General features: G+C 51.2%; 1 protein-coding gene across 2 annotated transcripts in view; it reads right to left on the bottom strand.

The window, feature by feature from the left end:
* The window catches only part of CRAMP1 (cramped chromatin regulator homolog 1), a 58,101-nt gene that overhangs the window by 18,396 nt on the left and 24,967 nt on the right, over nt 1–14,738 (bottom strand). For both annotated transcript variants that reach the window (XM_012441812.2, XM_012441813.2), the window contains 5 exons: nt 14,363–14,411; nt 4,365–4,450; nt 3,781–3,904; nt 2,372–2,453; nt 678–1,793 (listed from right to left, as the gene is read on the bottom strand). In XM_012441812.2, the coding sequence (XP_012297235.2) occupies nt 678–1,793; nt 2,372–2,453; nt 3,781–3,904; nt 4,365–4,450; nt 14,363–14,411 (1,457 nt within the window). The remainder of the gene's footprint in view (nt 1–677; nt 1,794–2,371; nt 2,454–3,780; nt 3,905–4,364; nt 4,451–14,362; nt 14,412–14,738) is intronic.

The following is a 14,738-nucleotide window of genomic DNA, read 5'->3' as shown; positions in this document are numbered from 1 at the left end:
TAGGGGACCCTTTCCTAGACTCAGGGCCCACCCACACGCTGCAGGGACTGTCCTATCTGGTCCCCAGCTCCACTCCTCCACCACAGCACCACATCCCTGCTCTCCTCTGACTTTGCCACACACCATCTGCACAGCAGCTAGGATGGTCTTTCTAGAGCAAGAACTACACCCATCGTTCCCTCTGTGGAAACTTGTAACAGTGATTACATAAAAAAGAAGGCTAGCTCAGCTCCAGGCCTCACTCTGTGACCCTCGGTCCTACGCACGTTGTCCCCTCTGCTGCACACTTGGGCTTGGCAGACTCACAGGAGCACGAGGGCTCACGAGGTACTGCCTGCCTGCTAGCTGTCTTCTTCCATGAGCCACACAGAAGAGAACACCCAGGCCACCCATCATTGCACTTCTGGCGCCATGCAGGGGAGTGGGGACCCTCATCAAGTGCCCTAAGATCCCTACTCAAGGGAGAGGAACATGATCTGTGGAGAGCCGGTCTCCCGGATCATTTAGGTCCCTGCCTCTCCTCCTTCCTTGAGGTCCTGTGGGCTCCCTGCAACAGGATCCTCTCTCTCTCGTCTGGACCCCACCTGTGCTGGCCCTAGCTACCCAGTTGGGAGTCCTCCAAGACTGGGCCTGGCTTCCCTTGGGCTGCCAGAGGGGCTGGGCCACAACCCACTCACCAGCTTGGGGTTGACCTCGGTGGAAATGAGCTTCAGGAGGCAGCTGAGGAGGTGCTGCTTGTGGAGGGTGGTGGCTGGGGAGCCGGGGCGGGGGTCCTGGCGGCCGGGCCCCAGCCAGTCGTACTCCAGCTGCAGCTTGCTGGGCTTGCCCATCATGAGGTAGACTTCGGCCAGCGTGAGGCTTTCGGAGGTCTGCAGGTTCCAGCCCTCCTCGCGGAGCTGCTGTGCCAGCCGGCTGGCAGGGACCTCCTTTGAGGGTCTGGCGGCAGGCTGTCCCTGAGGCAGCGGAGGCTCGACAGGGCTCCCCTTTTCCTGGACCTCCTCTGCAGGTGCATCTGCCGAGTCTTTAGTGCAAACATCCAACAAGAGCCCGGGGCCGGGCCTTGGGGCCTGGCCAGCGGGGGCAAGGTCAACAGGCTCCTTGCTGATAGGAGCCAGCACCTCTGGGGAGGCTGCCCGGCCTGGAGGGGGCTGCTCGCTCCCAGGCCGCATGTCTACACAGCGGCACTGCTCGGGGACAATGAGGTCCTGGCAGGATTTCAGGTAGCGGGGCAAGGGGTCTAGGAGCGAGAGCTCGTCCTCCAGGTCTGGAAGCTGACCACAGGCACATGGCAAGGCCCCTGGCTCCCGGATGGGGCTGTCCCTGCCTTCTGTAGGGGTCTTCTCAGGACATGGCCCAGTGTCCTGGTGCCTGGGGGGAGGCCTGTCGGGACCGTCCGGGCTACTCAAGCTTAGGATGGCCCCTTCCCCAGGGGCGCTTTCGGGGGAACTCTCTCCGGAGCTCTGCGAGGCGTCAGCTGCAGGAGGGGGCCGCCCCGCACCCTTGCCCTCAGCTCCGCCCCGCGGGCATTTCACCTGGCCCCGGGCCGTGCCCTGCCCACTCTGGATGCCCAGGATCTGGGCTGGGGGCAGCACATGGGCATCCTTGGCACTCTGCTTGCACCGGCCGCCCTCCTGCCAGTGCACCGTGCAGAAGGCCTTGGAGTGTACCACGCGGGCCACGCCTGGCAGTGGCGTCAACGTGCAGTTCTCGCCTGGGAACAAGTGCAGAGTCACCTTCTCCTGCATTGGTGGGGAGCAAGAGTCCTGCAGCTGCCGCTCCTCGAGTGTCTTCCGCTGAGTGCCCGTCAAGGAAGGCCCACGCTGACTGGTACTGAGATCGGGATGCTCACCTGGCATACTGCTACAGACATGAGCCATGCTCCCCACTGGCATCTCCCAGGGTTTAGATCATGCCCCTGACCCAGGGCTTTCCTCATACCCCCTACCAAACAATGCTGATCCGGGAACTTAGCACCTTCAGGAAATTCACACCTGACACACACCTCACCTACGTGGGGAATAGGCAGGGCTGGGAGCCAGCCATGGACATGAAGAAGGCTGGGCTGACCCTTGGTTGTTTGGCTCAACCTGCTGGTAGGAATGCTTTGGCCATACCCCGTGGGCCAGACATAGGCCACTGACATCGTAGAGGGCTGGCTGTGACTGAGTTCTAGCACTGCAAGGCCATAGAGGGGGCTCCACACCCAGGGAACAAGGGGTTCCAGGTTATGGTTCCAGATGTTCACCATGTCACAGCACAGCTGCTCTGCCCATGGGAACCATGACAATGACAGGTACTGGGAAGCATGGTCTGTCCCCCAGCAGCAGAGGCAGTTCAGCCTGGAGGGTTTGCTTTAGTTGGAAAAGGATACAACTCGCACTTCATGGAGCGCCCACTTCTGCTTCAAGAACTCGATGAGGCTGGAGACCTTTCGATGCAGCTCCACGATCATCCTAATGAGATGAAAGACAGGAGGAAGTGAGGCTCATAGAACAGGGAGTGAACCTTCTCAAGAGCCCTGAAGCTGCCTACAGCAACATGGCGCCAAAAGAGACAAGGGACCTCCAGAGTGGCACTTGAGAGCCGGCACCCGCAGGGCCCTTGGCTCCCGTGGCTAAAAACCAGCCTTTCTAGCTGCAAGTGCCCAAGTTTCACATGGAGCTGATGGAAGTAACACAGAGATCCTGAGCATTCTCTGCTAGCACAAGGTCTCCGCCAGGGTGTGGGCACTGGCACACAGCCTCTGCCTAGTCTACAAGCTGCTTCTGGCTTCAAGAAGGGTGGGCCTGGACAGTGTTAATAAATTCTAAGGGAAAAAATACACAAACAGAAGGAATGAAGCGCTGACACATACTACAACACGGCGAACCTCGAAAGCATCATGCCCAGTGAAAGGCACCAGGCCCTGAGGTCTCTGGGTGTGATTCCATTTCTATGAAACCTCCAGAGTAGGCAAAGCCACTGAGACACAAAGGGAACTGGGAGAGGCCAGCAGCCGTGGGACAGTGAGATTCGAGGAGTGAGTGCTAACGGGCAAGATGACTCTTCTAGGGTGATGAACACGTTCTGGAATTGTACAGAGGGGTTGGCCGCAGAACTCTGTGACTGTGTTAAATGCCACTGAACTATACACTTAAAAATGGCTAAGTTCATTTTATGATCTCAGCTCACTGCAACCTCCGCCTCCTGGGTTCAAGTGATTCTCCTGTCTCAGCCACCTGAGTAGCTGGGACTGCAGGTGCGCACCACCACGCCCAGTCAAATTTTGTATTTTTAGTAGAAATGAGTTTCACCACGTTGGCCAGGAAAGTCTCAATTTCTTGACCTCTGCCTGCCTCGGACTCCCAAGTACTGGGATTACAGGCATGGGCTTCCGTGCCTGGCTACCTCAATTTTTTAAAATGTACAAATCAAAAAGGGTCCATCCCATGTGGCGCCTTGGGCATATGCACACCACAAGTCTCCAAGAAGCGGGTGGGAGAGAGAGGAGCCGTATGGACTTTACTGGGGGACGAGAGGGAGGCTCTGCAGCCACTCCTCTTCTCACCACGACATCCTCCCTTGGCCTGCATATGGCCTGGGTGATCCCTGCCCAGGTGCAGGACTGCAGCCCAATGCTCCCAGGCCTCCAGTCCCTCCACACTGCCGTGTCCTCATGTGATGACAGAGCACGGGGGTGAACCTGCTTCTCCTGGGAGTTCCTTGAGGGAAACTCACACACATACCCTCCAGTCCTGCTCAAGCACTTGGGAGTCTTCTGCATGCCAAAGGCCTCATTACCTGAGGCGCGGGTTCTGGGCAAGGCTCTGCACGCGGGCCCAGGCGTGGTTGTTCCGTGGCTGTAGCTCTATAGGGACTTTCAGGGGCAGGCGCACTGGCTTCTGGTCCTCTTCATCACTCAAGCCTGCAACAGAAAGGAATCATTAAAGTTTAGCGCAGACCGACCTTAAGGTAGAAAACCAAGCACTTGGCTGGACAAACCAGTGAAATCAGAGAGCTGTGAGCAGGCCGCCTTACAAACAGAGGCAAGGACAGCAGAGAAACCTCAGCAAAGAAGAAACTCTGATGTGGTCGCTCATGGGTTTGCAAAGACAGAGCAACAGACTGGTCCAGAGAGGCCATGGGAGACTCAATCCTGACAACAGGTAACTGGTCTGCTGACTGCTACCATGGCTCTGAGCTCAACTTGACTGAGTGGACGCAGGAAGCATTTCAAGTTCAAGAGTCGTCCATTTGCAGCCTTGGGATTAAGCAGGGCCAGACACAAACCAACTGCAGCAGAGGCCCTGTAGCTCAGCCTGCCCATCACTGAATGAGACACCACAGGCACCGCCTCTGGTCCTGGGAGCGCCCCATTCACCTACCATCCGGATCGCAGAGCTTCTTCAGGGCCCGGCACATGGGCGCTTTGATCCGCAGGTTCCGCCCTTTGTAACGTACAGTGGTAGCCCTGGGAAAAGAGTTTTGAAGGAACACTGAGGCCTGTGAGTGAACGGAAGGATGGAAGGGCCAGCAAGCTGAGAAGCATGGGCCAGGCGAGGTGAGGCCTGGCCAAGCATCCACCCCAGCCTCTGGAGCCCACCTGAGTCAGTGGGAGGACAAGGCTACAAACAAGAGGTGCTGACTGCACATCCTGTTGCTTTCCTGACCATGCTTCACACTCCAAGGGACACCTGCTTTTTAAAGAAAATCTACTGTGCCCTCCTGCCTTGGTGACCAGCCTGGCACAAGCTGATGTCCCATCCCTGGAAAAGCCACTGTCCTGGGGTGCCCTCAGATGGCCGCCCTCCTCTACACTGCCCCAGCTCTGTACAGTCCTCCTGCCCTGCGCCCTCAGAGCAGAAGCTCTCAGTACTCCTCTCCATGACTTCTCAGTCCACCATTCTGTGACCTCTGTGTGACCTCAACCCACCCCTACACAATCTCTGTGTGACCTGAGTCCACCTCTCCACGACCTCTGTGTGAACTCAGTTTACCTCTGCGACTTCTCAGTCCACATCTATGTGACCTCTCTGTGAGGAGTTTCTAAGAGAAAAACCAACTTGAATTCCAAGGAGTGGATCCCAGTCAAGAAAAGCCTCTGGCCAGCAGTCCACTGGCTGGTGAATGACTATGGGCTTGTGTGTTTTACAAAATGCTCAGGGCAGCCAGATGCGGTGGCTCACACCTGTAATCCCAGCACTTTGGGAGGCCAAGGCAGGCGGATTACGTGAGGTCAGGAATTTGAGAACAGCCTGACCAACATGGAGAAACCCCATCTTCACTAAAATTACAAAATCAACCAGGCATGAGTGGTGCATGCCTGTAGCCCAGTTACTCAGGAGGCTGAGGCAGTACAATCACTTGAACTAGGGAGGCAGAGGTTGCAGTGAACAAAGATCGCACGATTGCACTCCAGCCTGGGCAACGAGAATGAAACTCTGTCTCAAAAAAAAAGCTTGGGGCATGTGTATGATTTTGTTTTTATGATTTTCTGTCTTAACCAATTTTATCAATTCACCAACTCCCAGTTGCACACATGTCAGGTAGGAGAGGTGCTGTTCAATTTCTAAGAAATAGTCCATGAAAAGCCACAGAACACATATAGCATGATTCTAAAGACGCGTAAAAAATTACCTATTCATCTCTGTATGTATCTATATTCATACCTGTACAGGTACTTAGGTAAATTCCCTAAGAAAAAAAAATCAGAAAGATACACATAAAATGACTGTAAGTGGTTAGCTCTGATGAGAAGAGATGAGCAGGATGGGGTGGTGGAGAGGGTCTTATATTTTATCTATGTACTGTTTGAAAACTGTTTAAGACTTATATTTATGCATTACTTGTATCGTTTTTAAAAGTCTTATTCCAATACAATGATGACCAAAATTAGAGATCAAAAATGTGAACAAGTGTCTGAAGCAAGCGCTGCATGAGAGGGACTCTGGAGAGGATTCCCGCAGTTTGGCTGGAAGAGCAGCCTCCGCTGAGCACGTCTAATTGGAAGAGCCAGTTCTGGCAGTCTCAGACAGGAGAAAAGGGCAACGCCACAATCTCCATATCCCAGTACACAAAGCTGCAACCTCCTTCCTTTTAAAAGGGTGCTAGCTCTAATTTCAGCATTATAGTCTCAATACCCCACAGAGTAGCTTTCACCATCACCCCAAAAACCTAAGGCTTTAATCAAGTGTTTATGAGGCCACACAAGCCAGGTACAGTGGCTCACATCTGTAATCCCAGCACTTTGGGAGGCTGAGGCAGGTGGATCACCTGAGGTCAGGAGTTCGAGACCAGCCTGAAGATCAGGTTGAGAAAGAGTTTTGTTCTTTTTGCCCAGGTTGAAGTGCAATGGCGCGATCTGGGCTCACTGTAACCTCTGCCTCCTGGGCTCAAGTGATTCTTCTGGCTCAGACTCCCAAGTAGCTAGGATTATAGGTGCCCATCACCATGCCTGGCTAATTTTTTGTATTTTTAGTAGAGACAGGGTTTCTCCATGTTGGCCAGGCTGGTCTCAATCTCCTGATCTCAAAAGTGATCTGCCTGCCTCAGTCTCCCAAACTGCTGGGATTACAAGAATGAGCCCCTGCGCCCAGCCAGAATCAATTCTAAAACAATCTCCTCCAATTAAGTGCTCTGGAAACAAATGGACGTTTCTGCTGACCGTTTTTTATTCCATCTGCCCCAAAACAAAACAGTAGTAGACAAGATTTAAACAGCTGGTGGAGCTGTGTCATGTGGCACCTGTGTTTTCGATAATCACAATTTCCGTTAAACTGCTATTCTGTAACTTCCTTTTTTTTCCTTCAGTGAAAATGAGTGCACCCTTCTGCGTTCACATGGAACCACTCCGAGATTACAATCCTCCATCTTTTTTCTCAAATGGAAATCCCATGACCGACTAGATGCTATGGCACTGAACAAGGTGAAGAGTCATGTTAAAGCGCAAAAGCCAGGAGGGCGCTCAGGTTTGGCTGCAGTCCCAGGACGTGGTCCATACTTTCCCACTCTCACACCAGCCCGGAAGCTGGGCCATGACTTCCCAGACAGGCCCGACACAGGGGTTTAAGAGGTGCTATGTATAGAAGAATCCCCAGCTGGCCTCTATGTGAGCCATCAACAGAGGCTCTATTTACACCCCTCCATGAGTAGCTTTTTTTTTTTATTTTTTATTTTAAGGCAGAGTCTTTCACTCTGTCACCCAGGCTGGAATGCAGTGGCACGATTTCAGCTTACTATAACCTCTGCCTCCTGGGTTCAAGCGATTCTCATGCCTCAGCCTCTTGAGTAGCTGGGACTACAGGCATGTACCACCACACCCAGCTAATTTTTGTATTTTTAGTACAGATTGATTTCACCATGTTGGCCTGCCTGGTCTCCAACTCCTGGCCTCAGGTGATCTGCCTGCCTTGGCTTCCCAAAGTGCTGGGATTACAAGCATTAGCCACCACGCCTGGCTGAACAACATTTCAACAAATAGAAAACAGAGTAATTCCTCTATGGACACGGGAGCCTGGCTTTCCTTTCTGATAGATTTATTTTATTCTCTGCAAAGCCACTTGATAAATCTAATAAGCACATGCTAAACTTATGCCTCTGGGTCTGTGAACAACGTAATAAGATTTCACTTTAGGTTAGACCTTTTCTAAATTCATTCACTCTTTAATTTTACAATTCTATGACCACAAGGAGATTCATAGTTAATCGAAACAGGTCTGCACGAGAAGTAGGGGCAGCAGGAAGTAAAATACTCCAGTTGCTTCTGGGCTGAAAGCCAGGGGTAGCCTCCCACAGGCACCTCGCTCACCTTCCCGAACTCTCACCTTCACAGGCTGCCTGTTTGTAAATGCGAATGTCTACTGGTGAAAGAATGAACACGAAAGTTGACAGAACAGAAGGTCCAGAATGGACCCAACACGGGACAGTCAACTGATGTTTGACAAGGGTGCAAAGGCCACTCAATGGAGAATGGACAGTCCTTTCAGATGGCATGAGAACACCTTGACACCCATAGGCAAAAAGCAAAGCTCCAGCTAAACTTCACATGGTACACAAAGTTAATTCAAAGCAGATCATGGATTTAAACGTAAAACTATAAAACTTTTAGAAGAAAACATAGGGGAACATCTCTGTGCCCTCGGGTTAGGGAAAGAGTTCTTAGATGCCATATTAAAAGCACAAACCATAGAAGAAAACAGTGATAGACTGGACTTCATCAAAGTGAAAGACTGTCCTTCTGTGCAAAACAGTAAGTGAACAAAAAGGCCACAGGCTGGGAGAAAGTATTTGCAGATGGCGTATCTAACAGAAGACTTGTATCTACAATATACAAAGAACTCTTTAAACTCAAGAAGAAGAAAACAGGCATAAGATACGAACAGGCACTTCACCAAAGATACACAGAAAGACACTCGGTGTCATGAGTCATGAGGGAAATGCGTCAAAACCACAGCACGATGCCACTCCACACCTACTAGAGTGGTTCAGAAAGACAACCCCCAAACACGCCAAGTGTCGGGGAGTGTGGGGAGCAACTGCAACTCTCCTGGAAGAGTGTGGGAGCTCCGTGTCAAGCAAAACACACACTCCCACCTCCTCCTCCTGGGGACCAAAAATCACGCTCACACAAAAAGCTGGAGGCAAAGCCCGGTCACTTCTTCATCAACACTAAAACACTGCAAACAGCCCTGGGCCCCTCCACTCTGAAGGAGTAACACAGTGCAGCACGTGGACATCGTGGAACACAACTTGGCAGGTAAAAGGGACAAACTGCAGATCCACAAGACAACATGGAAGAGCCTTAAGGGCACAATGCTGAGTGGGGATGCCCATCTCAGAAGGCTGCATATCATGATCCCCTTTAGACGGCTTTCTGGAAAAGGCAAAATTACAGGGAATGGAAAGTGGTGCAGAGGTTGGGGCAAGGTATGGGGGACAGACAGAAGGGGATCTGGCAGTGTTCTACATCTTGACAGTGGTGGCAGCTACACAACTCCATGAATTTCTTAAAACTTCCGGGACTGTAAGTGAAGAGGCCAATCTACAAAGACTAAGCCCAGGATGATTCCAGTGTGACGACACCACTCTAGGAAAAGCGCAGCTAGAGAGAGAGGAAAGATCAGTGCCTACTGGGGGCACTAGGAAGTGACAGGCAGAGCACAGGGTGTTCAGGGCAGTGAAGTGCCCCTGTGTGATACCCACGTTTCATTACACGTGTCCAAACTCATAGATGACACAATGCTGAATGGGCCTGTAAGTAAACTATGAACTCTGGGTGATGAGGAAGGGTCAAGAAAGGCTCACAAATTGTGATAAAAGGACCATACCAATGCAAAGTGTTAATAACACCTGTAATCCCAGCATTTTGAGAGGCCAAGGCGGGAGGATCACCTGAGGTTGGAAGTTAGAAACCAGTCTGGCCAACATGGTGAAACCCCATCTCTACTAAAAATACAAAGAATTAGACAGGTGTGGTGGTGGGCACCTGTTAATCCAGCTACTCGGGTGGCAGAGGCAGGAGAACTGCTTCAACCCAGGAGAAGGAGGTTGCGGTGAGCCAAGACTGCGCCGCTGCACTCCAGCCTGGGCGACAGAGCAAGACTGCATCTCAAACAAAACAAAACAAAACAAAACAAAACAAAACAAATCAACAAAGTGTTAATAATGGGAAATCATGTGTGGGGCGGTGGGGGAGGCGGGCGTAGCTCTGTACATAATATTTCTGTAAACTTAAAACTGCTCTAAAAAATAAAATATTTTTGAAAGAAGCACTATACATATAAAGGAACAACCAATATCAGCCTTTCCAAAAATATATCAAAAAGCAAAGAACATTAATACAATGAAAAATTTACATCAACTAATGGGCAAAACAGCCAGCTAGCATCAAACACCAGTATTACACTTATATATATTTCAATTGGATAAAAAGCCAAAACCCATCAGTATGCTGCATCCAGACCCATCTTACATGCAACAATACACAAAGACTCAGAGAGAAGGAGGAAGATTTACCAACCAGGGAGTAAAAATAAACAAATAAACAAAAAGTAGGAGATGCAATTCTCGCCTCTGATAAAGTAGACTTTAAAGCAACAAAGAGCAAAAGAGGCAAAGAAGGACATTACATAATGGCAAAAGGATCAATGTAACAAGAAGAGCTAACGATTCTATAGATCAACGAGATAGAAAATTAACAAGGATATTCAGGACTTGAACTCAGACCCAGAACAAGTAAACTTAATAAACATTTATAGAACTCTCCACTTCAAATACACAAAACATACATTACCACCTCACACCTATTCCAAAAGTGACTATATAATTGGAAGTAAATCACTCCTCAGTAATCGCATAGCATTTCATAGGTTTAAATGAAATATTGGTTGGCTGTTTGTTTGTTATCTTCTTCCCTTATTTCTTCCTGACTACATCATTAAGTATAATTATCAGTATACAAGAGGTTTTCAATACCCATTACTAAATTGCATTCTAGCCTGGGCAAGAAAGCAATACTCCCATTCTCTCTCCCTCTTTCTTTTCCTTTTTCCTCCTCCCCATTCTCTCTCTCTCTTTCTCTTTAAAAAAAATAAATAAATAAAATAAAATAAAATAAAATATTTTAAAACAAACTTGTAAAACTGTATGACAAAAAGCACAAAAAAAACCACATTAAAATATTAAAGCAAAAAATGGGTCGGGTACAGAGGATCATGCCTGTAGTATCACTGCTTTGGAAGGCCAAGGTGGGAGGATAACTTGAGCCCAGGAGTTTGAGATCAGCCTGGGCAACACATCAAAACACTGCCTCTATTAAAAAAAGGAAAAAAGAATGTACACACCACACCACCTCCAACACTACCCCCGCATCTCTTCTCCACAGGGAACAAGAGGCATGACTTTACCCACAACGAGGGGCTTTCCTGCTGCAAAACTCTCCACTACCTTCCTGAGACACAGTGGGAGCTGCTGGAACCCCTCGTGTGCTCAGAGTCAGGCCGGGCCCAGCCCTGCAGCCTTAGCTCTGCAACTTCCTCCTCCCCTCCCCTCCAATCCCCTCATGAGGCTTCTACAGCCCAGTTTTTCCTTCCCACCTTCCTTTCCCTGGGCCAGGTGGTTCCCCAACTCTTTGTGTGGCCCCCACTGGCCTCTTTAAGACCTTAGCCACCATCTTGGAAAAGCCTTCCCTAGATGTCCTAGGCAGGTTCCCTTCCTGCCAGCTGCCATGTCTGCATCCATTTGCCATGTCAATTTCATGGTAACTTTCATCCCCAGTTACTGTACATGTCTACACAGCACGCAAAGGTGACCTGCTCAATGGACCTACGTCAGCTGCCGCAGAACAGCTGCCACCACTGCAAAACCAGCACCCATTCTTGTGCCAGGCACACACAGGCACCCAGGCATTTCTAGAGCCAATGAACATACACTTCAGCAGCCCTTCTGCCTCAGATCTCTCCATGGGTGCAGACAGAAATCTTTCCTTGCTGGTACCACGCTGCTCCAAACCTCTTCTCCGTTCCTCACACCTCTCTGGAGGATGACAACTCGACAGGTAAGGCTGGGACCCAGAGAGTCAGGTGAGCGCGGTCAGGTCCCTTAGTGCTGGCTCTCACTCTTGCTGAGGCCTCACCCAGCCCTCAGTCCAGAAGCTGGCACTGCCTTCACCGGCAATTTGCCAAATCCCTGTCTACTCAGGCAAATTCTCCATCAGCACCCACATCTGAGCTCACTCTTTTGCCACCTGCTCAGGGTTTTCCAGACAAACTGGAGTATGCCAGGTGGGCTACCTCGACACTGGCTTTAAAGGGCAATCAATCTTGCCATCCTGCTAACAAGATCCACCTCCCGGGACCACCCTCAATGTCATCTCAGGGCCCCTCCACTGTGGAAGCACAGCAGAGAACAACAGCCGAACTCAGTCATACTGCGTCCTCACCAACAGGCCCAAGACTCGGCCTGGAGGAGCTGTGGACACACGCCAGGCTCCCTCTTCGTTTGGTTTTCAGAATGGCAGATGGTACGACTGTAAATGGCACCAAGCTGTTGAGCATGCATAAGCTCACGACACGTTTCAATGCTACTGTCCACACACCTGCTGCCCGGGAGGATGAGGTGGGAGGGGCGCTGCTGCACGTGACACTGAGAACAGACAGGGCACAGACCCATTCCTGCTCCCTGCCCTTCACTTGGCAGAAGCACGTGAGAGTTTTTTTTCCCCCCGAGAGGGAGTACTCCTCTGTCGCCCAGACTGGAGTGCAGTGGTGCAATCTCGACTCTGCAACCTCCACCTCCCGTGTTCAAGAGAGTCTCCTGCCGAGTAGATGGGATTACAGGCGCACGCCACCACACCCAGCTAATTTTTGTATTTTTAGCAGAGATGGTGTTTCACTATGTTGACCATGCTGGTTTCGAACTCCTGACCTCATGATCCACCCACCTCAGCCTCCCAAAGAGCTGGGATTACAGGTGTGAGCCACCTCGCCCAGCCAACCTGAAGGTTCTTTACACCAGAAGGCACTTCCCCTCTGCACACTTTAGCGAGCATCTCCAGTCCTGCAAGCCACGACCCTGTCATCACTCAGATATCTACACTCTATCATGCAGCCCATAATCAAAGCCCCCCAGTTACACCTAGAATACCCTTTGCAATCATTTCCTTCTCTTTTCTTTCCTTGGGTTTTTTTAAAAGGCCCAAGATCTCAACAAAGCTACTGGCTGCATTTGTTTGTCAAGGGTCTCTGGTCCCTGGAAACTGCCTGTGCCCATGTCATCAAATGGAATCTATTTCTTAAATAAGTTCTCATGCAGATGGCACTGCAGGCGCCCCTTGCGTCCCTACTGAGCAGGATGTTTGTGCTACGGCAGAAGGAACACTCATCGGACAGGCCACCCTGCACCATCCTCAAGCACAGAGCAAAGAGCCCAGAACTCTGGCTTTACCCCATGAATCCTGGAAGAACTGAAATAAAAGACAAAGGAAGATTTGCCCCAAGTTCGGATCCTGGGGCAGTGTTTTCCCTCATGGGACAGTCCCTTGCCTATTGGTCAGAAGGTGACATCAGAAATCACCTAAGCCCTGGATCTTAAGGCTTCTCAAGAAGGTTCCTCCGACGTGCCAAGCACTGCTCTGGATAAGCCAGATATCGCCTGAAGGAGGTGGAGCAAGAGCGAGAGTGGGAAGGAAGCAGGGTTCTGAAGCTGGGAGGGGTGCCTGGGCAGGGCAGTGAGCATGGCCAGTGGCCCCTGGCTGTACCCTAGACCCAATCTGGGAAGTACGTTCAGTGTTGGGGCAACCTGTGCTTTCTGGTGGCTGTGGTCAATCACAGGTCTTTCCCATGGTAATGATGCCTACAACCCAGTTACAGTTGCTGGCTCCAGGATGGTGGCAGCTCACACAGAGCCTGGGAATCATGCCTAACACCTGCTGTGCTGGGAATGCAGGAAAAGCCCTGTGCTGGCCCAGCAGGCACTGCTCCCACTGGGGCAGGGAGGGCTTCCAGGTCATCAGACACAAGTCTGGGGGAGGAGAAGGGCCAAGGGGAAAAGCAACCAGAGGTTCAAGGGTGAGGTGCTGCAGACAGAAGAGAGATGGGTAAGGACTGTTCAGGAGTGGCTCCAAGGGCAGGGCTCTGGGGAGCAGGTGGCACACCCACAAGGATCGGAAACGGCTGTGCAGACCCAATGTCTGGGGTTCAGCAAACTGGGAGCAGCCAGCCCGGTGTGGTCAGTGGGCAAGACAGATTTAAGACAGGAGGGCCACCAAAGAGGACCCACACCAAGTACAAAATGCACATACGCAGAACCCCCCAGGCTGTGGAGTGGGATGCCTGGGCCCCGTCCTGGAGTGCAGACCAGCAGCAGCAACTGGACAGATGTCAACTGGACCATCAGGGGCCCAGGTGTTTGTGTGGCCAGGAGAGCACATGCCCTCTGGGAGTCGTGAGGGGAGGACAGCAGCCAGTTGGAGACAGGAGCATCCAGGGCATAAAAAGGCAGGGAAGCTGTCAGAAGTGGCCCAGGACACGACAAAAATGCAATGGAAGGGACAGGCTCTAGAAGCCGGGACCAGCCCCACATCACCCATAAAGAGGGAGGAAAAGGAGCACAAAAAGCAGGATCCTGAGAGCTGCATCAAGATAGCACGCCCAGCCAGAGACCCTTGGAAAGGAGGAGGCCTGGGAGGGCCCTTCCCTCTCTCCCCGGGTACAGTCACCACTCCCTGGACTGAGTACCCTCTGTTGGGACTGAACACGTGACTGAGAGGTTATGAGGTTTTAACTCAGAAGGTCCTCGCTGAGAAAGCTTCAGCTTCTGTATTTTAGAGAACAGACACAAGCACCCAGAGGATTAAGTGACGTTTCACGAGGAAACTGGGACTTACCCAACCTGAATGAGTTCATTCAGCTTTGTTGCATTCTTGTCATCCATACCTTTAAATGGAAAAATAAATGAGACAGTGATGTAGTTAGGAGCAAAGCCACTCAAAGTTCCCATACAATTCTGTTCAATACAGACTCAAATGCCACTACCGAGTATTAAAGTTCCTCTGGAATAACAGCCCTACAGTAGCTGCAGCCCCTCCCTCAAAGCCACACCTTCGTGTCAGCTGCCCTGGTCACCCCTGCTCACCTGAAAGGCTGGCAACACCCCTGCCTGGTCCCTTCCTCAGGTAGGCCCACTACCTGGCCTCTGCCCAGCTGATTTGTCCTCCCAAAAGCTCCCTCCTAGGTCCTCCCAGTGCCGGCCTTCCACTCATC

The sequence above is a fragment of the Aotus nancymaae genome, unplaced genomic scaffold (genome assembly GCF_030222135.1).
Source record: "Aotus nancymaae isolate 86718 unplaced genomic scaffold, 86718_ANA_hifiasm-v0.15.2.pri h1tg000049l, whole genome shotgun sequence".
Classification (NCBI taxonomy): Eukaryota; Metazoa; Chordata; class Mammalia; order Primates; family Aotidae; genus Aotus; species Aotus nancymaae.
This window is presented reverse-complemented; position numbering and strand designations above follow the sequence as displayed.